At 44.8% G+C, this 24,469-nt stretch overlaps 1 protein-coding gene across 1 annotated transcript in view; it reads right to left on the bottom strand.

Annotated features, from left to right (window-relative positions):
* Positions 1-1,987: 1,987 nt before the first annotated feature.
* LOC126426583 (uncharacterized) overlaps positions 1,988-24,469 on the bottom strand; it is a 69,471-nt gene continuing 46,989 nt past the window's right edge. Inside the window, exons 5-7 of the mRNA XM_050088479.1 lie at positions 20,786-20,961; positions 13,215-13,414; positions 1,988-4,484 (exon numbers count right to left, since the gene is read on the bottom strand). Coding sequence (XP_049944436.1) covers positions 3,007-4,484; positions 13,215-13,414; positions 20,786-20,961 — 1,854 coding nt within the window. The 3' untranslated portion in view covers positions 1,988-3,006. The remainder of the gene's footprint in view (positions 4,485-13,214; positions 13,415-20,785; positions 20,962-24,469) is intronic.

Here is a 24,469-nt window from a genome sequence, read left to right as displayed (position 1 = left end):
TTTCGATATCTTATGGGTGTGTTGTGATGTTGGCAAATTTTTTCGGATTTTTTTGTGAACGACTTGGTTGCCCAGGAAACTGTTTTAGTGCAGGTTACAACGATTTGGCGGTTTCTTTGCCACCTTCAAGGTTTATAGTTTATTGCAGGGTTTGCTAAAGTGCCATAAGTTGTGTTAGATGTGCTTTAATTCAATCTGCATCCAACCAGTTGTAAACCTTGTTCTTCGTGAGATGTATTTGGATGAGTGTAAAGTTTTTGTAATTGGAGTATCGTGTTTGTGGCGGCTTTGCCTGTTTACTTCGGGTTTCTTGTCCGGGTTTTCGGCTAGTTCGCGTAGCGTTGCGTTTCTGGAGATCTGGTGGAGACAGAGTTGCCTGCTTCAGTCTGGTGCGCTGAAAACTGTTGTTGCATATCGGAAACAGGACGATCCATAGTCCCCCCCGCTCTGCTTGAGAGCGCTCGCAGTCAGCGTTGAGTCCTGTGCCTTTAGCCTCGGCAGATGCGAGTTGGTCGTCCCTGTCTCAAGTGTGGCGGTTGTGCAGACTGCGGATCCCAAGTCTGAGTCGCTCTGACAATGCTGCATTTGACGGCAGTGGCGCGAGTTACGCATGATGCACTTTGCAGGAGACATCGTCTGAGTAACACGTGTGCTGTCGAACAACTACGTACATGTAACAACAGTTCAAGCAGTTTCGGCTGCGAGAATGCTTGTCCCCAGATATATCAGGGGAAAGCCCTTAATAGGTATATCGGTTGCAGAAGTTAATGCTTGATACCCCACGAGTCAAAGGGTTGTAACAGCTGATTCCCTGACCACCCATATCTGCTCGCTGGTTCGCCTTTTTGAAGACCAGAACGTGACAGCAGCGGCTGTAAGCAGCAGCAGGGAGTGGCCAGTGGTGGGGCTTGCAGTCCTCTGCTGCTCCTGATTGGCTGAAAGGCCCACGTGTAGAAGGATTTCGTGGAGAGGCTCGGAGCTCGGGGAATCGAAAGCTGGCCGTCGGCGCCCGTGTGGCCGACGTGGCGGGTCGCGGGCGCTCTGGAGCGGAGTTCTGTGTCGCGACGCACAGTGTTCTCGAGTTTCAAAACGCCTTCTCGTTTGCGCGCATCTATTACCGCTTAAGAGCTTTCCTGTCGTTATCTGCGAATGTTGAAATAGTAATTAGTGTGGGCGTTTACGGCGAATTGTAGCTCAGGGAAAACTCGGTGATGTTAATTAAGTGGTAGTGGTCCTCCGACTCAAATGACTGACTTGGCTGGGGTAATTGGATAGCGATAATCTCAGTTTGTTATCCAAATTGAGTGACCGTCTTTCTGGTGAGTTTGAACTGTGTATTTCGTACAGCCAGTCGAAAGTAATTTCCTGGGCTCGGCTGTGAATGTTCCCAGTACTGCGGTCGGAACTCGGGATCCTGCCTGGGGGTAAGTAGGTAGCACGAGGACCGTTACCTACTGGCTTTCGAGCGATGAGGTTCGATACTTTCCAGCGGATCGAGGCTCGGCTGGCGACCACTGTGTCGGACCGACTTTACGCGTGTCCCGGTGGTGCAGGACGCTTGTGTGGGTGGGCCGCTAAGCGCCCCCAGTGCGCCCCGTGTCGGCTCTGGCCGCCACCACCTAAAGAGAAGACCGCGGCGCGCTCTCGTGACGTCACGCAGAGCGGGCCAGGGTTGGCTTGGCGCTGCGCTGACAGAATCGAGGCGCACGGCCTGCAAATCTCCGTCAAATGGTTTTACAGAATGTGTTGAGCTGCCGGCGCCCCCCTGCGGCCAGCCGGGCTGCACCCGGCACCTGCCTCCCTCTGGTTCCACTGCGTCCAAACGGAAATCGCGGTTAACACTGCGGGTGCCTGCTAAGTGCGAAATTCACGAAAATCACTCCAGGTAGTACTATTTATCACAGGATTTTCAGTTGGGCTGGATACTAAATTCACACAGACACTCCTTTACTTTGCTCACTCAGGTTTTATTTGAACAAATGGGAGATCGTCTGTTGATTACGAATCACAACAATTTCGGCGTACTGTGCGCTTCCAGTGAAACTACTATGGCACATGTTTTCCAGGACTCACAGTACTTGCACAAGTTTATCCTTCCACAGTACTGTTTCTGTAAATACGCCTTTAAGTAATGTTCTTCCTTGCCCAAGAGTGGCACGTGGAACATTAACTTTTAACATCTGCCATAGTACCCTTACAAAACCTCTAGCTTAACAAATCACCGTCTTGTCTCACAAACCCAATAATGCTAATCTCATATAACTCTGCCATTCGACATTTTGCGTTCACTTCAAGCCACATTTCGCACAACAAGTCATGTGTTACTTTCTTACTATACCTGTTTGAGCCAGTCTATGTAATCCAACCACTAATAAGCTCAACAAACCCATTTACACTTTCATGCACACACCACTTCAGTCATTCGCCCCTCTCTTTTGATTTTATAAGTATCTGAATGTCTCTTGTCATGGTACTTGAATTACAAATCACGTAAAAGTACATCTTTCACACACATATGGAAAATTTTTCTGTTTCAGACATAATATGATATATACTAATATCATACATTATACATTAATAAAATCGACAAACTGCAAAGAGAGATCCTCGACGGAAAACGGAGAAAAAACGTCATGCGAACATATGTCCAGAAATGCACCATCGCCACGGTAGATGACACTGACGAAGGGAATTCCTCCGACAACGTGCTGCGTTTTCCTTGTATATAACAGGCCGTGTGATTAACGCAGCCTATTGTATACACGAAGCATTTCCCAACAATTTTAGTGAGTAGTCTCAGTGCATTAGAATAGGTAGACAGAGGCTACCACTCACAAATAAGCACACAGCTATAAATGAAGGAGACGTTAGGAAAGAGAAGTACTGGCTGTACGATATCAGATTTAATGACATTTAATATTGTCATACCAGGTAGAGTCCATTTTATTGCTGGGTTTAATGCAGTGTAGTGTGGAGACAGTTATTTGCGAAAAATACTGAAGGAGGCTACAGCGAGGATTCTGAAAAGGGAGACTGTTCATTGTTTCTCCTGGCCAGATTCCTCTCGGCTGCCGAACACAGCTCTAGACCTGCAGGGATGTTGGTTGGGTTCCACCAAAGAAGTATCCTGTTCTTCAGTATGGGGAGCGTCGTTCCATTGCAAACGAAACAGACGAAGAGCACTGGTCCTTGCACCATCGTAACTAGATGCATATAGTACACTACCTGCGCTATTCCCTGAGCCTGGTGGAACCCAATTCTAATAATAATTCCTGTTCCACTTAATATAATGGCCTTAACTGACATAAAAAGACATTCCTTCTTTGAGGCAAATTTCTTGTTATCAACAATTTCGAGTCGCCGCATGGAGCACCGATTACGTAGGTACATGTATCCAAGCAGTCCGAGACAAACCAAATTGAATGCCACAGACACTGAAATCCCTGCAAGGACTACTACGCGACTGTAGATCAGGTAATATTTACTCGTCTTTTCCAAAGCAACAGCTGCCACACATACTATACTCCACGGTATAAGCACACACAGCACCTCACGACGGAATAACTGGCTTACTTCAGCAGGTAGTAGCTGGTCAGGAAGCCTGAGATGGCGAACACAAGCATACATCTGGTAGCAGAATGAGTTCAGCCAGAAACAGCTGAGAAGTGTGAGGGCGCTGTCTATCAGCACTGCTGTAGGTAAGTCAGGGACGCCTGCCATACGATACACGACCTCAGAACACAGTATCTGGACTATGCACGTGATCTGAAAGGACAAGAGTATCTTTCCAGGCAAGTTGCGTAACTGGGGAAGGTACATGTATACTCCGGCAGTCGAAAAACGGAAAATGATATTTATCAGTATAAATGAGATTTCTAAAGGCTTCAAGCTGTCGATTTTAAAATCCTTGTATTTCAACGTGGCGTTGGTTAAACTGTTTTTGTAGTTCAGTGTTTGTTCTGTTAGCTTTTGATCCAGTATACTAGTCCTACTATAGACCCATAGAGATCCCAACGTAGTGTACGTACAATTATGGGAAGTCTTAATGGAGGAAAAGTCATGACACTTTAGCAACAGAATAGCTCTGGAAACAGAGCAGATTGCTTCTGTAGCGTTCGACTGCAGACATGATTGATCATCAGGACTATCGAAATAGCAGCGAGCATCGTGCACGGACTGTATCATACTGAACGGGACGTCCTGACAAATGCCGTACGAGTTGACAGCCATCCAGGCCAGCAGACAGAGGTTGACGTTTGCCCTCTGCGTGTAGGCCAGGTAGCTGGTGACGGGTATGTGGGGCGACCTCTGCACCACGTCGTCCCACAGCTGCTCGCGGCACCGCTCGCGCTGCTTCACGGCTTCCAGTGGCAGGTCTTCCAGCGGACACGTGGGGTGGTCCAGGGCGTTCACCAACAGCTGCACGCAGTCAGTGTCCACGGAGAGCGTATCGTGGCTTCTGTCCTCCAGCTGCCACTCCTCGTCTGCAAGAAAACGACAGCAAGTGGGTGGTGGCCGTACACTGCAGGCAGCTGAATCCAAAGTCTTCTCTGGGTGACGAGCCTGGGCGTCGTTTACCCACATTACCCTGGTTCAGTTACCCAGAACTATGTAAGGCGGCATGTCAACACAAAGTAAGAGTATTAACAAAGACAGGTATCATTGTTACTATGCACGTCTGTTTCATCTACAGGGTGCCCAAGAAGTCCCTGTATCGCTCTTGACATAGTAAAAATAAGGAAGTAAATAGGTTTTATTGATAGTCCTGCATGGAAAAAAACAACGTTATCAGAATTATATTTTTGTTTCAGCACTGCAGTCTTTGAGTTCCGAATCCATCTTGTAAAGGAGGGATTAGTGGAGGATTCGTGGGTTCATGAACGTCCGCAGATAGGAAAAACTATGTAACGCATGATGAGACCATTTGCCTCAGTCCCCCTCGTAAAGTAGCCATGCCTGATTGAGATAAATGTCCTGTATTTTCAGGCTGTCTCAAAGACAGGCCACGTATTGGAAGCAATAAAAAGTGACAGGAAACGTGTGTCACCCACTCTTAATCAGATGAGCAGTCTCCAATGAAAATAATTTGCAAAAGAGTAGTTGGACTTCAAGCATCTTCTTCAACAATGCACGACCACACTGAAAAAATATGAATACGAAAGGATTTAGGCCCATGTTTGTTACTGAATTATCTGACAATGGTGTGGAGCAACGATTTGTAACCTACCGTACTTTGTTGTGGTGACTTCTGCCATGTCTCGCTCAAGAGTGTTGTTTACGTATAAATGTGCCATATACCACTGTTTGATCAGGAAAAAATTGTTTTCTTGTCTAAGGAAAGTACCCATATTACCAATAGTTGGAAAGGAACATACCTCACCTTATGTGGGCCATTGTGTGATCAGAATACCTGTTAGGACCACATTCTTTTGAAGCTTACATGAATGGGAACTTCCATTTCTCTGTACAACAGAAGTTTTCAGTATCTCAGCTCCATGACAAGGCAATCACGGATCTTGTGTGGTTGTAGAAGGAAGGAGCTTGAGTCTCGTTTTGTTGTTCAGATGTGTATGTTTCTTAATGAACAACTTATTCTCGGATTATTTGGTTCTGCAGCATTTAAAGCCACATTAAAGTGGTTACCACGAAATCCCAACATTACCACCTCAACAACCTTTTGAAATCGTCATGACAAACTTTTGATCTTACCACGCAAATAACTGAATATGAAGAATAATAAAGCCGCTTGTGGCTCAACGTTGAAAGATTAATGGAAAATTGACACAAGTGTTGAAGAAGTCTTTCTAAGCAGAATTACTAGAACGATCCGCAATAAAGCAAGGGGGACAGCGAGACACATAGATATCTGAGGAAGGTGTGATCGTCCATACACTGATCCGTTGGATACGTATTTTTTTTTATATCTAACTACGTCCATATAGAATATACTCTTTTGACATAACTCCATAGGCGTCCTGTACAAAGAAATAGGATGCAGGCTGAATTCTCGTCTTTGTGATATTTCACTTTCCTCCGTGAACTTAGTGACCCCATCACGCAGCGTAAAGAAAAGTGATGGAGCATATTTGTCACCAGTTTGTTTCGTTAGCACGAGATTGTCGAGAAAAAGCACAACAAAATACATTAACTGACGATTTTGGGAGTTCCTTTACCACAATGAACGATTTACTGTTAATACTCTGTTTGCATACATTCAAAAACACGCAAAAAATGTAATTACTTTGTCTCATTCGTACCTTGTGTAATGATAATGATGCAGCAATAAATGCAATTGGGACATATATGCCTCAGCTGCTGAGTGGATGAATGTGGGATTACAACTCCAGAGATTTGGGATTCAGGCATTGCTCCCGAGATTCCTTCTGTCACTTATCTCTTCTTTCACCTCTGACATTGATTTATGGAAATCGAAAATGTTGGAACTGTAGAATTGTTCGGAGACCCAATAATTAACTGTGTCCCGCAATTATTAACTGGGTAAGTTAGTTCAGAAGTAGGAAGACGGCGAGTGACGACAACCTGCAGTAGGACAGTGGCTCGCGAAGCACTGTGGTGACCAAACCAGGCTTCAGATTGATGACGGCTTTACCTACTGCATTCTGAGAAGTCCTGATGGTCGTTGTCCTCGAGCACTATTCCTGTTCAGAGTACAAATCAAAGGAGAGTGATACTGATACGCTACACGTCATCCAATGTATACCTCATTGGCGTGTTGAGCGCAAATGTATACCCAGTAAGACGAATAAGTTCTGAAAGATTCTTATACACAGGCACATCCTGTGGAAGGCCGAATGCACGACTTTGTCGTAAACACTCCATTTTCTTTGTTATTCATTCCACTCCCACCACATTATCGTGTGGTGCGCAAGGTTCGGAAACTTTGCTGCTTTTTGGGGAGAATGAATAAAATGATAGGTTTCAAAAAAATAAAAGCCATAGCGTCTCTACATAAACACATGTACATTGAAGTTGATGATGGTGCTATGGGGAAGATAAGGCTCTTGCTTCTGGCAAGTCACTGGCAGTCAGTTCCCAATAACTACTACGAGGGTAATACAGTATGATGCAGGTGCCGGCCAGAAAGGGTGTATGTATCCAAGGTGTTGGAGTGGGCTGGGAAGTATGATTGACAAGTTGATGTGGGTAGAGAGAGGTGTAAGGGAGGGATGACAGTGGTCAGGAGGCTGGAAGCGGGATCATCTACATATTGAAGAGGCGTAGACGCTAGGATTATAGCTGGTTGGAGGAGTAAGTGTCTACATACTATTCTGGAACAGGAAGAACCAGCCAGCTGAAGTTCCGCTCGAATAGGATACAGAAGGGGCGGGCAAGTGGAGGATGGGTATGACATGTTGGTATAGGCGCACCAGAAGCCTAGGTATCCAGAGGATAGGCGAGAAAAATTGTTTTTGTTTCCCACGTTTATGGAACGTTTGCAATTTGTGACAAAGTCTGAGGAACCTCAGAAGAGAGGGCAATGTAATCAGCTGGTAGAGGTTGCGTCTGAGACGGGAAAGATGATACAGAGTGCAAGGTGTTTTAAGACTGTAAGGAATGGTAAATTTTTGAGAGTGCTGAGATCCAAGCTATATTGGCGAAAGTAACACTGGGGAAATTAAGGTTTTTGGAAAGACGAAGGAAGAAACAAGATCAGGGGTTAACGTCCTGTTGGTGAAACAGCTATTAGAGCATAACCCAGAATTGGGAAGAACGGGGAAGCAGGACAGCTGCGTCCATCCATAGGAACCGTCGTGTCATTCACCCTACGCTGAGTAGGGACATCGCAGAGAAACTAAATTTGGTCGAAAATCAAGTTTGTAGTCACCAGCTTACCACAGCATCGCCTCGTTCAGTGGGTTTTTTCCAAGTACAGAGGATGGCTGGATGATGGAATCCCCACATTGTAGAGTTTGCTGTTTTCTTAATTTGAGTTTGTTGTAGGCTGGGGTTCCGTGATTATTCCAAGAGATAAGAAAGTGAGAGTCCTCTGCCCATGTCAGCAGAGAGGAATGGAGCAGCAAGTCCACCGCCTTACTGCAAGCGCTTATCTTCCTCCACGTAATTGGGCACTGTCCTTGCATTGTGAGAGAACTGTGACTCGAAGTTATCTGTTGAGTGTACATGACTGTAATGGATGCGTTAAGAGCTTAACATCCACTTCCGACACACATGTTGTTGTGTCATGGTTTTAATAAATTTACAAGTACATAAATGAAACAGTCAATGAAAAGAACGCCTTGTTGTTTGGAAAGCGATAAACTTATTTTTAACTCCTCGCGGCTGTGACTGCGGGAGCACGTGTGGTATTAATTGGGGTTCAAATACGCAGGAGCTGCTGAAAACACTGAGCGGCATTACAGTGCAAGTCTGCAGATGATGAGCACTGAACGTTTACTACAACTGTGCCAAATATGTGTCTGTTGTTGGCCCTCGACTCTCTGTACGTGCATGCTTGGCCTAGGCTTGACTGAGTGACGTTACGCCGACACTGCACTCTGAAGGCAGAAAATTCGTCGCTTCTCTGCAGTCGTCATGGAACTGTTGATACCCTCGTAGACAGAACAGAACTCAGGCTGGACTCTGGCAGAACTCGTACCAGGCACTGGCAGAGCTGGAAATACTTGTCGTGTGTGGCGCCTCGAAGCTACAGGAGGAGTGGCTTACTACTTCTTTCTCATAGGCGGTGGCGATGCTGCTTGGGTGTACAGCATCTCTGCGGTGGTCGATTGACGATTTGCTGCAGGCGAGTATCGTCGACACCACATGTGTCACCTTCAACAGTGTCACAGGCATCAGTGTATCATGATACATTGAGGAGAGGTAATGTACTGTAGAACACTGACACGAGGTCTGGTGATGAGAAACTTTATGCTTCAATTCCTCCTCCCATTACTGGGGAAATACCAGCAATGCAAATTTCTTCCATCACCTGGATTCGAACCAGCTTACTTTTGAAGAGAGTACCACCACACAGTCATGTTTATGTGTGCCATGGTGGAAGTTAGGGAGAGAGAAATGATTGGTGGTATTTATTGTAATAATTCCTTGGGTTTTCAACATAATTGATTTTGAGGTAGTAGAGGTTACACCAAGAGGTGAAGTTATCGAGGCAGATGAAGATATGCTGTTGAGTAATATTTACAGTGACAAAAGAAGCGTGATGTGTCAGACAAGGAACTATACAGCGAACATAATTCATTGGGACACCTGGCCCTTGGCAGTTTGCTCCCAGAGATCTGAATGGGCGACTAGTGCGGAACGTTTCGCCGATGGAGGAGTCATCATACCACTTTTCAATTATAGGCCACATGTCCTGTGGACAGATACCAGTGGTTCCGATTACCTTCTGCATTCTCATGCCTTTGAGCACTGCTGACTTTTCAGGGTTTTAGGAGCAGGGGAAAAGAGTACCTTGAAGCTGTATCCGCCCATCCATCATTACTGATGATTTTTATTCTAAATTTAAGCAGTAGTGAGGTTTGAACCTGGGTCCCATGACGTTTTGATTAGTATACAAAGACACTACCCTTAAATCATATGTGAGCCGTGGGATATAAACTTGCATACAGTATGACATCACACAACTTGACTAGAGCTAGTAGGAAATAAGAGTTTTTTTTTTTTGTTTGTTTAAAGATGGTTGAAAGTAATGGAGTCATGAGCTGCCTCTCATCAGCATTTTATGGAACATGTCGTTTATAGTCTTGTGTTGTAAATGCTACATTTAATTCGTTTTGTGGCGTTATGGACAGTTATTTTAAACTGGGAGCAAGAGAAGGGATGGTCGTATTTGTGCGACATTGTATGTACCGAATTGTCGAGCAGTCATTAGGTACAGTGAGGATATCTTGAAGACATGAGGCACTGAGTTTGGCTTGTTGAGGTTGTTTGGCAACGTGTGGTTGTTATGCACGAGAGGAGAATGAATCCTTTTAAATAAATTGTTGAGTTTATGGAAAACGTGGCAGTGTTTTTGTTCATGTGTGTCACCAATCCCAGGGATTTTGGTCTGTAGAATGAGGCGCTGGTCTCAGGATGTCTCAGAAGCACCCATTGGCAATACCATCTGATTGTATGTTGTAGCAATTATCTGTGCTTTGTAGAGCGTAGAGTGACTGGTACTGTATTATGTGCATGTAACAATTTTCGTTAAGGTATAGTGGTAGCATTGAGATAACATGTGAGTGATGCAGATCTCGTTGGAGTTGATGGAACTGACGTATGGATGGAATGCTATGCTGCTGCTTTGTCTTGGCGTTTTATGTGGCGAAACAAGTATATGTTTTAAGCTGATGTTTTGATGTGGCTGAAGAAAAAGTGGGATTGCTTTTTGGAATAGGTGACTTGAATGTTAAAATGGAAGGTAATGGGGCTGTTATCGTCATATGTTCGACGATATGTGGACGTTGAAAGAGAGTGAATGTTGTGGAAAACAGTGGTTCTAAACTGGATGTCTTTCATGTTAGGGATGCGAGACAAGAAACTGTTGGGATGATGAAGGTGAGTTCGACTGATGGTGTGGAAAACTGTGGGTCTGTACTCTATATCTTTGATGGTGAGATTGCAGCGCATGGAGTTGTTGCGATGGGGAATGTAAGTTTAGTGTAGTGAATAATGCGTTTACTTTATATTTATTAGATCATTCGAGTTGAGGCTGTGTAGATGATGCAGTTGTGCAAGGATTGTACATTTGGACACAGTTAACATGGGTGTTTTTACGAACTTCCAGTATGATGCAGTAGTTTGGGTCAGCAACTTCTGGTAATCAGTGAACGAAAAACCGTTCCAAGTTTTTGTTCATTCGATGAGTTATCTGTATGCGCTGTAAATATTCGTTGCACGTTATTGACATCTTCGGAAATGCCATTTTCGACTATGTTATGGTGATTTGAAAATGGGTCTCGGTCCGAAACAAGTCATCCAATGAATAAAAAATAAAAATTTGCAACTTGGACTGGTCTTGTTTGTAATTGGGATAGGCCAGGTGGTTCTGCGATACTGGGTCAGATAGTCCTCACACAGGAAGTATTGTTGACATCTGTAGCCTCGGATTTGCGATTTAGTTGATTTTACACAATGGCAGCGACAGCAAATCAGGACTCAGTTCCTGATACGTTGGTCTGTTGTGGGCAAGCATCTAGTTCTGCTGGACAGTGATGCGTAAAACAGCCGAAAGTAAAGGACCACGGTTTTAATAGTGGCGAGGGCAACTCCTTCAGACAGGGCCGTTGTAGCAGCCTGCTGGATGTCGCAAGCCGTCTCCAACATCGCCACGTGCTCAGAAGAGATTCGCACCAGTTTCTACTTTCCCCCCCTCCCCCCCCCTCCCCCCCTCCCTATCTCGACCGAACTGCCACGATCTCTCCGATCTCTCGGGATTATCATGACAACTTTCCCCTGAAGATATCTTCAATGTCGGGCTTAAAGTTAGCTTCCAGACAAACGGCTAGTTGTCCACAACTCTGTAAGCTCTTGTCGCTGCTCATTCTTTAATATCTTGTCGCAACTCGCGAGGAATTGAAACGTCAACTACAGCTCACACGTTTGTTCTCGGTGTCCATAACAGTTTCAGTCATACTTATAGACTTGCTGCCGAGTGCAGCTGAGTCTAGAAACAGATGGGGTAAGAGTCTGCTTGTTTAGCAACTTGCTAACAATGCGTATTTCCGTTTATGTGCCACTATTATTCTTATGAGTGTCTGCAGTAAATTATCGGCTGCAGCCGAAATTTTGTAAAGGCCGTTCTTCGCAGTATTACAGTCCCTGGTTCTAATATACGCATATTCTTATGATAACTTACTTCTTTATGTGTTGTAACCCTTTTCGACCACCTTAGTTTTTTAATTAGTCGGTTTACTACCAATTAAAACCCTGCAAGTTCGATTGCCTGAAGCGGTCAAGAGTGACAACGACAGGCATAAATAATTTTTCCGCTGAGAGAGCACAAGCCCACTGTCCCCCCTTCCTCTCATTTAAATGGAGTTACTCCCTACCGAACAAGTAGTTATCAGGCAGGTACAAAGAGAGAATTAAACGATTACAACTCGTTTCATGCCTGGTGCACGATAGATAGATGATCGAGTAAGAGATAAAGTCCAGCAACGAGAATAAAATAATAAATTTAAAAAATATAGTGATTCAAACAAATAGAGTTGTTTAGCAGACAGGTGCGATAGCTGTGTTTCCTCAGTCCTACTACAGTTCATAGTATCAACATTTCTAAGTATAATATTAACTGTGTATTTCGTACAATTAACTGTTCAGTTACAAATCGAAATATTATTCGTCAAAGAAAATTAGTAAATACGAACAGTATCATGCCAGGATCATAGATGAGAAATGTAGAACACTACACGTTACAGTATTGACTAAACATTAGCTTGTCTGAAGCCGTTAAGTTGCAGAAACCATTCGCCATTTTTAAAACAAGCCTTAGACTAGGTCTGAAAAAAAACTACGTATACAGAAGTTTAGAGCGTTTATAGAAGATAAGAAGGAACACTTTTTTTATATGAGGCACGTGTCGCACATGTATGAAGGTCTTATCTGCACTGGCGTTCAGAGACGGTGTTCAAAGTGCTGTGGGATGGGCACTGTTTTAGAGGTGCTGCGGGCCTCCTACGGGAGGGAGACGAGTTGTTCAGTGTACCAGACACTGGCGGACACACCAGGTGAGGTGGTCGCCTCTTAGCCTGAGGCTGCAAACATTATTTGTGAGACACCCACTTGTTTCGAGTGTGTTGCACTATCATTAGCAGCCAGCTGGCACCTGAGTAACGTCTCCAAAACATCACACAGCCTCAGTACATCGCTGGCGCCGAAACCTTCACGGGCCACGAGCAGGTGGAGGGTACACCTATGACCTATGTGTCACATAAACTTTGTTTTTTTTAATCTTCTCTAAACGCTCCAAAATTTTGTGTACGTAGTCTTTTTTTAGTCCTTCCATAACGAAGAAGTCAATAATACATCGAAATGAAGTAGTTAGCTTGTCATAGATCCAGACGGAGAGTTGCCGAGGAATCTGAACACTGACTTTGGAAAGAGCACCAGAGATTATCTTGCGTGGCATGCAAAATCACGCAAGATCTAAAACTACATGTTCAGAAGGATATTTGAATCTCATTCCTCGAACAACTGAACAGTTGTCAGCGCATAACCGTGAAGTGGCCGGGGCCCAGTATTAAACTTACCTACAATCTTTCCGTAGGATGAATCGATGCGCTCAGCTGCATGGTACCAGTAGAAACGATGGAAGGCGTACAGTTCGTCAGCGAGGCTGAACATTTGCGACGCCTCTGGCTGCCGCTCCTTGCACAGCGCACTGAAGTCGTCGTCAAAGGAGGGGCTCCACGGCTGATAGCGCAGCAGGCGTTCACTCAACAGCGGCCGCCTGTAGCACACAAGCTGCCAGGTTAAAAGTTGAAAACCTAGCATGTATACTTTATGCAAGAACGTACAAGTATTCAGAACGGATTTCCACTCAGCAGTGGATTAGAAACTTCCTGACAGATCAGTACTGTGTTCGAGACTGGGACACAAACCTGGAACTTTTTCATTCTTTAAAGGATGCATAGTAACACAGCAAACAATCGCAAATCCATTGGTCTTCTTAGCATTTTAGCGCATCGAGATTTCATCTTTAGATTTCAGAGCACTTGAGTGAGGTACCGATTGTAACTATTTCTTGCAGATCATCCACTCCGTTCTGTGCTGCTATATCGTTTTAACAGGTTTCAGGCACATCAAACAGCAGAACTGCAGCGCTTCCTGCAGAATACCTGTTTTCTTTAAAGAAGAATTTCGTATGCATTGCAAGAGAGTGAACATGTGATATTTATGTTAAGGATATGAATGACTTGTTCGAATTTGTTATAGATCATTTTAGACGCTGACATGTACACATGTCTGTCATCAGCTGAAGCAAAATCGTCCTCATTACCACTTGAAAATGGCTCATAAGGCCGAAACTGCAATTGTAAAACAATTTTTATAGTCAATGGCGAAAATAGACATGGAGCTGGGCAGGCAGGAACCGAGAGCCGCCGTCGCAGCCTTACTTCCGCCAGTAGCTCAGCCGCTGCCTTCCAGCCGTCACAGAAGCTCCCCTGCACGGCTGGCGGGACCAGCGCTCCCGGAAGGATGGGCACTGCAGTGACCAGAGGCCTCGGGAGTTGCTTCCTGGGCGAATCCTCACTCTGCAGTGGAGAGTGCAGTCACTTGAAACGTCGGGGATCCGACACACGGCTCTGACCTGCCAGGGAGTTTCCTATATGCTTTAGGTGAAGTGACATCTGCGATAATTTTCCGTAAAGACTGTATGACAGCTGAAAGCGGAACTCCCACAGGAAGAAGAGCTCTATGGACAAACGTGAGTGTACCGTCAAGCAGGTCCACTTACTCAGTCCCTTTCAACTAATCCAACGGCTAAGGACAGCGCGATACGATGACTTACACTATTTCAAATCCGTCTTTGCAAATACCAAACATGGGTTTTTATTTCACAATAGGTCTTTCGTTTTACTCATTATACCCTTATCAGTTGTGGCATTTTTATGATGTTTCTGCTTACATCCGGCAGTGTGCATCCCACCATCTCACACTGCTATGCTTGACGTGCAGAAGTACATGTCTGCTGACGTAAAACTTGACAAAATGACGCTTCACTATTGCATAAAAATGCTTGTTTACTTGGCTCTGAAGCATTCGCTCCGTCTCGCTTCGTGATTGGTTGGTGCGGGTCTCTCGTTTGGCAGTGAAAATTATCATATAGAAATTGTTGGCCGTAAAACTCTGTCCTAAGGTCAGTGTTCGGTACATCGATTCGATGCATATGTGTCAGGTACATATTATGATGAGAATGGAGCCCTCAGAATCGGGTATGAGACAATTTTTTCCTGATCAATCTACGAATACATTCCCTATAGCCCATCAACGATGGAAAGTTTCCATACAATGCAGAACAATCCGTACTCCCTGTACTCCTTGTAGTATGGTCCTTGGTTATCACTGTTACTTCACAACGACATAGCCAATTAAAGCATGAAGCTGCATCATAATGAGTTCCGTGTGATGTCTGGGTCCCCAGTTTGACCGGAAAGCTGTCTCTCCCATAAGACATGTGGTGCCATGGTGCTAAGGCTCGCAAATCATTTCCACGCTACGTACAGCAGCACGCTGTTCTGCTTGGAGGTACAGTACCACACCTACTCCACTGACAAGCTGGGACTCAGAACCCGTGCCGTGATGAAAATCATCATTTCTACGCCCCAGATGGAGGATGTACGTGCATACTGACAATGATCTGAATAAACATTATACGGAGATTTGGTTGCGGAAGAATTTCGGGAAAGGGCTGTTTTTAACATAATGGAGCCGTTCATTCCATAAGGCAACGAAAGAACGGATTTAAATGAAGCGAGGAAGTGAACAAACAATATCCAGTGAAACAAGCTCTAAAGAAAATCTCGAAACTTCTGGACAGTTGGGAATGTACTACACAGCTATAATGATACAAAACTGACTGCCATATTCAGTTTAGGAGCAAGTGCGTTGCAACGCAAATTGGCAAATCAACAGAGGACGAAATAAATGCTCGCCACATGGAGCTGGAGTGTCGACAAGCGGGGCAGACCGCTGCCACGGAAGTCAATCGTCGACAATTTGCGTGCAGAGGCAGGGAGGGGTCTGTGTGCTATATATAGGCGGCTTTGGCCTGTAGTGCTGGAGCCATTACTGAACGTACCATGCGAGTCCAGTAACGAAGTGGATTGGCGGAATTTAGAAATGACCGACTGTAAATGGCGATACGTGAACTACAGAAGAGACACGAAATGGCGCGCTGCCTGGACTAGGAGGGCGGTACCTAAGCTGCACCACTGCCGCTGTGGCCCCTCAGCCCGAAGAGTGCTACAGATCTCGCTTCAATATTTTCCGATTGTGAGAAGCTCCTCTAGTTTTATTCATACGTAATCGGAGAACGTTCTTTGTTTTGAGCAACATCCCTCACCCTTTTACTCGCGATGAGCACATTCTCGGCTGGAGTATATTCTCTGACTCGCTTTACTCATGTAAACCTCAAAATGTCCTCCCAAAATTTCCAGTACGACGTATATCCTCCGTTTTACTGACACGCCCCACTATACTTCGCCAGCACCTCAGCTCTCTCCTGGACTCTCCCAGTGGTTCTTCGCCGACAATCTCCCACCCTTCGTCGTCGTCTTCATTGCTTCACCTCTCACAGAGAGCCGTAGTCCGGCAGCTCCTTCGCCACTGCCTCCGTCAAATGCTCCACCACCGTCGCCGCCACCTGCGCCACCGTCGACTCCCTCTCCAGCAGCCTCTGCCGCTGGCTCTGTCGCCAACACCGTCGCCAGCCCCAAACCGCGGCCCGCCCCATCGCCCCCACCACTGCCGGTGCAGGAAGTTCCAACCACATCCACCACCACCGTAGCTTCGTCACCGCCGTCATAAACTCCTGTCAATGTCCTTACCTACACACAACTGGGGCCACCTATTACACCACAACCCTCATGCATGCAGTCACAAGACCAAACAAATGAAATAGAATAGATAAAACATCACAATTCAAAAAGAAACCAAGCCAAAAGTGTTTTCACTAAATTTACGAACATGAAACGAATAATTCCTCTCAACTATCGTCCTTTGTATCTACATCTACATACATAATCCGCAAGCCACCGTGCGGTGCGTGGCGGAGGGTACCCTGTTCCACAACTAGTCGTTTCCTTTCCTGTTCCGCTCGCTGACAGAGCGAGGGACAGACGCCTGTCTATATGCCTCCTTAGGAGCCGTAATTCCTCGTATCTTGTCTTCGTGGTCCCTACCAGAAATGTATGCTCGCGTCATTAGGATCGTTCTGCAGCCAGCTTCAAGTGCCGATTCTCTTAACTTTCTCAGTTGTTTTCTTCGAAATGAGTGTCTTCTTCCCTCCAACAATTCCCTGCTGAGCTCCTGAAACATATACGTAACACTTGCATGCTGATCGAAACTCCGGTAAGAAATCTACCTGCTCCCCCTGAATTGTTTCGATGTCTTCTCTCTATCCGACCTGGAGCAGATCCCAAACACTCGAGCAATGCTGAACAAGAAGTCGCTCTGGCGTCCTACACGGCGTCTCCCTTACATACGAACCACACTTTCACAAAACTCTCCCAATAAACCCAAGCCGACCGTTCGCCTTTCCTACCAGAATCCTCACATGTTTATTCCATTTCATCTCGCTTCGCAACATTACGCCCAGATATTTAAACGAAGTGACTGTGGTAAGCAGGACACTTGGAATGCCGTATCCGGATATTACGGGTTCGTTTTTTCTACTCATCCGCTTTCTTCTACAGCAAGAGCCACCTGCCATTCATGACACCAACTAGAAATTTTGTCATCTTGTGTCAACCTGCAGTCACTCAACTTATTCCATGTGCTCGTTCTTCCGTTATCACCCCGCAATGGGACATCGTGTCAAATGCTTTCGAGAAATCTAGAAATATGGAATCTGCCTGTTGCCCTTCATCCATAGCTCTCAGTACATCATGCGAGAAAAGGAAAAGGTGAGTTTCACAGAAGCGATGCTTACCAAAACCGTGTTGATTTGTGCACATAAGCTTCTTAGTCTGAAGAAAGTTGATTATGTTCGAACTGAGAATATGTTCAAGGATTCTGCAGCAAACATGTGTTAGGGATATTGGTCTGTAATTTTGTGAGTCCGTTCTTTTACCTTTCTTCACTTGCACTTTTTTCCATTCGCTTGGTTCTTAGCGCTGATCGCAAGATTCGCGGTAAATGCAAGCTAAGTAAGGGGCCAGTGCCGCACACTACTCTCTGTAAAACCAAACTGGCATTCCACCTAGGCATTGCCACTTATTTATTTTCAGCTGTTTCAGCTGTTTCTCTACGCCAGCGGTACTCATTTCTATGATTTCCATACGGGACTCTGTGCGATGGTCAAACGACGGCACGTTTGTACCATTCTCCTGCGTGAACGATTTCTTAAACGAGGAATTTTTAACTTCGGCCTTCCTTTTGGAATATTCTAGCGCCAAAGCAGACTGGTCAACGTGTGACTGAATAGAAGCGTTAGATCCGCTTAACGATTTTGCAGAGGACCAAAACTTTTTCCGGTTCTCCGGTGGTAGCAGTTGTATGGTTCGCGCACAGATCTTTTCACAGACGCACGAATATCTACAAACCTTGCTGTCCTCATTTGCGTGTTCTCTTTTGAACCGAGAATGTAACAGCCTTTCGTTCCTCAGCCTTTTCCGAATTTTGTTATTAAAGCACGATGAGTCTTTTCCGCCCTTGATCCACTTAGTAGGCGCATACTTTTCCGGATCACGATTTACAATCTCTTTAAACTTTAGCCATAATTCCTCTATGGCCATAATTCTGGAATTAAATGATTGTATTTTACTGTCTAAGTGAGACGCTGACAACTGCATATCAACTCTCCTAGCGTTCTTGACTGATTTACTGACTTTCGTAACCATAGTCGCTATGATGAAATCACCATCACTAATCCCCATCTCTATGCTGACGCCATCGATAAGGTCCTGCCTGTTTGTGCTGGCTGCCGAACTAGCTGCTCAACACAATTTTCGGAAAATGTGTTCCAAAGTCCTTCACAAGACTGTCTGTGAGCACGACCTGCAGTGAATCCATAGACGTCCCAGCCTATACTCGGTAGGTTAAGGTCACCGCCAGCTAGTGTCGCGTGATCTGGATATTTATGCAATGCTGATTCTTTGAATGGCTCCACATTTGTCCCAGCGGAGTCGGGTGGGTGGTAAAAACATCCAACAACTGATATGGTTTCACCTAGTCCTGTTATGTGCGACCACGTAACTTCACTATTGCACTCATATTCAACCTCAGTAAAGAGAATATTTTTTGTCAACTGCAATGAACGCTTCCCCTCCTACGGCGTCGAATATGTCTTTCCGATAAACATTCCAAGACTCGCTAAATATCGCAGAGTTATTTTACTTTGGGTCTTAGCCAGCTCTCAATTCAAGAATAATTTGAGGCTGAGAACGTTCATGGAGGAGAGCAAATTTGGGAACTATGTTACAAATACTTCTACAGTTGACTGATGAAAGTTTCAGAGTCGAACTGACTTTACTCTGAAAGCTATCTGATTTCCCTAAATGTGTACCAACTGGCGAGTGTTCATGAGAGTACCTCAAACTACTGGCCAGCCTGAAACCCCCCACGTGCACTCCACAAGTACTCTGCTATCCGATTACCTGCTTCCTTTGTGTAGTGCACCCCTGTCTTGAAATCTACCCATCTCCGATTTCAGTTCACCTTCCCAACCACTGTTACCTTCATTCCCACTGCCTGACACAATGTCGATAGTTTTATCCCGTCACACTATCTGCATGTGTCCGTACACAGTGAACCAGTAACCCACGCACAGTTCTGATGACAGATGTGGAGTAGCAAACCAAAAATCCCCAAACAATAAACATTGTGGAGTAACAATACCGTTCCTCGAAAACAGCTCCAGGTGGCTGCAAATCATGTTCAATCATCCTGCATAATACTTTATCCTGAGTGTGTATTTTACCACCCTGACCGTGATCTGTCCTACTGCCTGTCTCTGTCCGAGAAATCCTATAGCACATAATTTCGTTCCTCACACTGACCACTGCCTCTCCACAGCTGTTTACCCACATCAGTTCTCATGATGAACTTAACTGTAGATCTCGGATGATCACCTTCGTTTCAAAAGACCTACTCCATTTCCCAGACACACTCATCGCAAAGTAGCTCCCCTACCGACATCTTCAGATATAACTGCAGAAGTCTTTCATCCTATTGATAGCAATCACGACTGAGTCTAATTGTCCATTCTAATCCATGTTTTCCACCTCCATAGCTACCTCACAATAAGCCACCTAAAAGAATCCAACAACAAAGCCACAAGACCTGGGGTGCCTGCTGGGAGCTTGCCCATTCCCACATAGGAAGCCACCTGGTCACCCTCCATAGTGCCAACATATCTCCTACAACACTCCATTCCACGGCCCCATATGTCAACCACTCGAGAGACTATTCCGCTTTCCTCCCGCTCACAACCTCCAGTATTTACGCTCTATGCTACGCACTGATTTAAACACACCAACCACAGGAGAAAACATAAGAACGATGGCTATCCGCTTCCTTCCCTCATCGCTGCTTAGATTTTTCCTCCATCTATTGAGATGAACATGACTTGAGGCCTCTTTTCCTCACCGACTGCATGCCAGTATCTGGACTAGAGTCGCTACTACACGGTATTACCGTAATTTCTCCCCAAGTGTTTTTTTTTGTTTTTTTTTTTTTGTCCCGAATAAGACGAGGACACGCTCACTTTTCGTGTCAGGTTCCACATCATTGTTTCCACAAATTATGAAAACTTCGGAAGTGTCTGTAACCATCAATGCTTTCTCTAGTAAATGCAGTAGCATCGTTTTTTGTGTCAGTTTTCTCCGCTGGTCTGTTACGTAATACGTGGCACATTTTAAGACACAATACGAATCAAAAAATCGAAGGCTTAGCGGAGTCAAAAAACTTTGTAAATCACGAGTTTCTGTAACCATGTCCTTCACTACTGTCTATTAGTGCTAGTTCTTTACTCCATTCTGAATTAAATGATCCCTGTGTTCTCTATAACTTTAATGAATACTTTAATGGATAAAAGTGAGATAAACTCCAATAAACCATAGTGAGTGTGACAGACATTTGAGTGTACACTGGTTTATACCTGATTATCGAGTTCCCTGGCCTGTCCTTGTCTTCTTCCACCTCGTAGTGCTCCGCCTGTTTGCTGGCTAATTGCAAGTCCTGTACACATCCGGTTAATTTCGTGCGCAGCATGTCTTTCACACGTTCCATGTCCTTAATCCAACCGTGGAGTTGCTGATCACTTGCGTGGTTACCCTGAGACACACAGAAAATAGTTCAAATTACTTTCATAACATCCACAAGCAGCAGCCTGTCTTAGTATACAGTTACATGTAGCGCTATTACATGACACTGAAATTACTGCCAGCGCATGAGTGTAGTACATTCAGTTTTGTACAGGCATAAAAACATTAATGCACAGCAGATGCCTAGTGGGGTTTTATTAAATAAATACATTTCTCAAACTGTGACATCCGATAAGAGAGGTGCAGATATTTCTTGGTAGTTGACATTGCAGACGTCTGAATGTATGAATGTATACTCCCGTGACGATGTATCCAACTGAAATGTTCTGGAGCTGCCAGCAGCGTCGAGTCCCTACGTGTAAAGCCACATGGCGTGGCTGGAACTCTGACGAGATTCTATTCAAACTTTTGAACGATTTTCGAAAATAGAATGGCCACAGTGTTGACAAATACGTCAAAATCCTACTCGTTACCTACGCTGTGAGAATCCTGAACACATGTTTTGACCGTCTACAAACGCAACGATAGACATCAGCCGCTCCATATCTGAAACATTGTCTGAGTTAATTGTGCACACACGAAATGTCAGTTTGACTCAAAATTTTGTAGCGTTTGTCTGTCGTCTGGCTGATCGCTTTTGCCGAAAATTTGCGTTTGTAGCTCGTCGTCTAACACGATGTCGTCTGTATCTCGAATATTGCAGATTTGAAGGAATGTATTGACTGTCCGAGTGTTAAGATCATTTCTTCTGGACCATTTTCGGGTACGAAGTTCACATATGTGTCACATATTAAGGTCTATGTTACTTTGGCGTTGTAAAAATCGTAAGCTTCTAAGTCAATGCAATAAAGATACGACCATTTAAATTATATATTTTGATACTCGAAACATCACTCATAAAATCAATACGGTGCTCCCTGTTGATTTAGAATCATGACATTTTGAAAGAAGCCAGATTTCACAGTGCAAATAAAAGAAAAAATCTTAAAATCCATAATTGGTAACTATATAACTCTAGAAAATACTTTTCGTATTATTTTTTATCAGTCTGTCTATTTGTCTGTCCATCTGTTAGGAATCTTTTTCTCTGGATACGTTCTGGGTATCATGTTCAAATTATGTCACATACAAACGTATACGGACCCTTGGCGGCGTACAAACTGTAACCTTATAACTGACTCCAGTCAACAGATACGGCCGTTTATGTCTCGTGTTTCGATAATCGAAAACTCAGTCATCGAAACCTATAGGGTGCTCTCCATTGACTTGGAATCGTGAGATTTGGCAACAACTAAGTTTTCCGGTACAAGTAAAGCAAAAAATCTGAAACTTGTTAACTTGTAATTATATCACATAAAAATGTCGTTTTCGATTTGGACATACATTGTATTCATGACCTGTTGAAAGTATAACATACGAACATTACTGCATCCAAACATAAAATGTATGTTGTATTCATGATTTAGTACGTAAACGGAAATATGTTATTAAATCTTCTCTCCCCACATACATAAACTAAAGTCCTCTGCTTGCTTGTTCTTGTTTGTTTGGGCTGGGCTGACGAAATAACGTAGAATTTCTGGACCGATCTTGGTATTGCTGGGAGCAGTATCTTGCCAGTAAAGCTACAGAGTCTCGATAACAGGCAAAAATCATTGGGAATCTCGATTCCCAGGATGGGGAGTTTGTACAGAACCCTTAGTGCGTGAGTCCTTCTCGCACTTGCCCATTCCGTTTTCCTTTCTTCTATCTACCCTCTAGCAACACCCAGTATGTTGTTCTGGAAGGTGAGTGCTCACCACAGACATGGGTGCCGTCGGGAGAGTCTGAGAGAAGTGGGACAGAACTGCTCTTGTTCTGTATACGTGGAGTCCCCAATCCTTTTGGGTCACACTGAAACAGGTGACAGTGGTTCCACAATAGATTATATTGAGATAGGGAACCAATACTCGAAAGTGCATATTTATTGTGTTAAGGACATACACAGCATACACCACCTAACAACAATGTAGCTCATAGCAATTCTTCAAAGCAACGACTGTCAGTCTGAATGAATGCATGTATTGCAATGATGCCTGATGTTCTTCACACTCTGGCAAAGGTCTCGGGTGTCCGTTGTGCACTCGAACAGTAGCAGCTGATAAACAGTGTAGACACCTGACCACCAAACGGACCTACTGTGCACAACTAGGCTCGTAGCAGTCAAGCATCGCAGTGGCGCATTAACCTGTGCCGCAAGCACACCACTGACCCTGCTGTCAGCTGTCCATTGCATCAGATAGCTTGTGTCGTGTTCATGGCGAGGTGTGTTGCTGTGTACAGTGCACAATGAGTAATCAAAGATGAAATGTGCAAGCACTGCGACGAACGGATTTTGAGCCCTATGTCTGCTTGTGTCAATCCAGTATCGTTCACTGCGCTGTACTGTCCAACTTCATACAGTTTGTATTGTTTGTGGATGAGGCCTCATTCATCCGCGATGTTGTTTTCAAAAGCCAAACAGGCAGATCTAGAATGAGGACAACACCCACGCCACCCATATCGGAGGCCAACAGCAAAGATTCTCAGTCAAGGTATTTTAGGGCATTATCCAAGATCATTCCACTTTGATGTTAATGTCTGCAAGCACCAAGCACCTGAAGAATACTCACACTCATTGTAGGACTGGAGAGGGAGAGGGGGGGGGGGGTCGTCTCTGATGGCCATTGCGATTGCTGGATCTTACGACCCTCGACTGCATTCTCTGAGGTTATGCCAAGATGTAGGTGTACGAAACACCTGTAGATACAGCTTAAGACCTTCTTGCCAGGGTCCAAGCTGCCCGCCTCCTGGTACAACATTGTTGCTCACGGGCGAGGCCTCCACGACGAGTGCGGCCGCTTCATGTTTACAGATGATTGAAGATGTAGCTGTTGTCACACGCGTCGACTCAGTCTGTGTTTCGACAAGTTTCTACAAAGTTGTCACTTCCGCCCAGCTGCTCAGAACAATAAAGTGTGACATGTCTTGGAAGACAGTAGCGTGATTGACTCGCTTCCACTATCGCAGTAGCCGCCACGATACAGGAATGACCTGTGAGGATATGCTGACGTCACTCCGAAACTGTGATCACAGAGAGAGCGTCATGCACGTCAAAGGTGGTGAGGTGGTGGTGTGAATGTGGGATATTTTCAAGAACACTGCCATCCTGAATTTGGAATCATTCAACTGTATGTCAGTCCGACACCTTAAGCAAGTGTACGGTGCTGGAGAGGAAAATGGATTTTCTTGTGTTGCAGATATGTGCAAATATTACTTTCTTAATAAAAATTTTGTACTTGTTTAGATACTCCCGAGCTCATTTTTTGCAGTTCCTTTGTCAGCTGTGTTTATTTACCAGGTGACATCTACACTCTTTTTGGAGAACTGTCGAGGTGATTTCCCAAGTTTCTGCAATGTGTCACTCAAAACGTAACCGATCAGCAGCTACTTGCAGCCAGCATATTCCATTTCGCGCATTTCTGTCACAGCACAATCCC

The sequence above is a fragment of the Schistocerca serialis genome, chromosome 11 (genome assembly GCF_023864345.2).
Source record: "Schistocerca serialis cubense isolate TAMUIC-IGC-003099 chromosome 11, iqSchSeri2.2, whole genome shotgun sequence".
Lineage (NCBI taxonomy): Eukaryota > Metazoa > Arthropoda > Insecta > Orthoptera > Acrididae > Schistocerca > Schistocerca serialis.
Note: the sequence above shows the minus strand (reverse complement) of the source record. Positions and strands in the feature narration are given on the sequence as shown.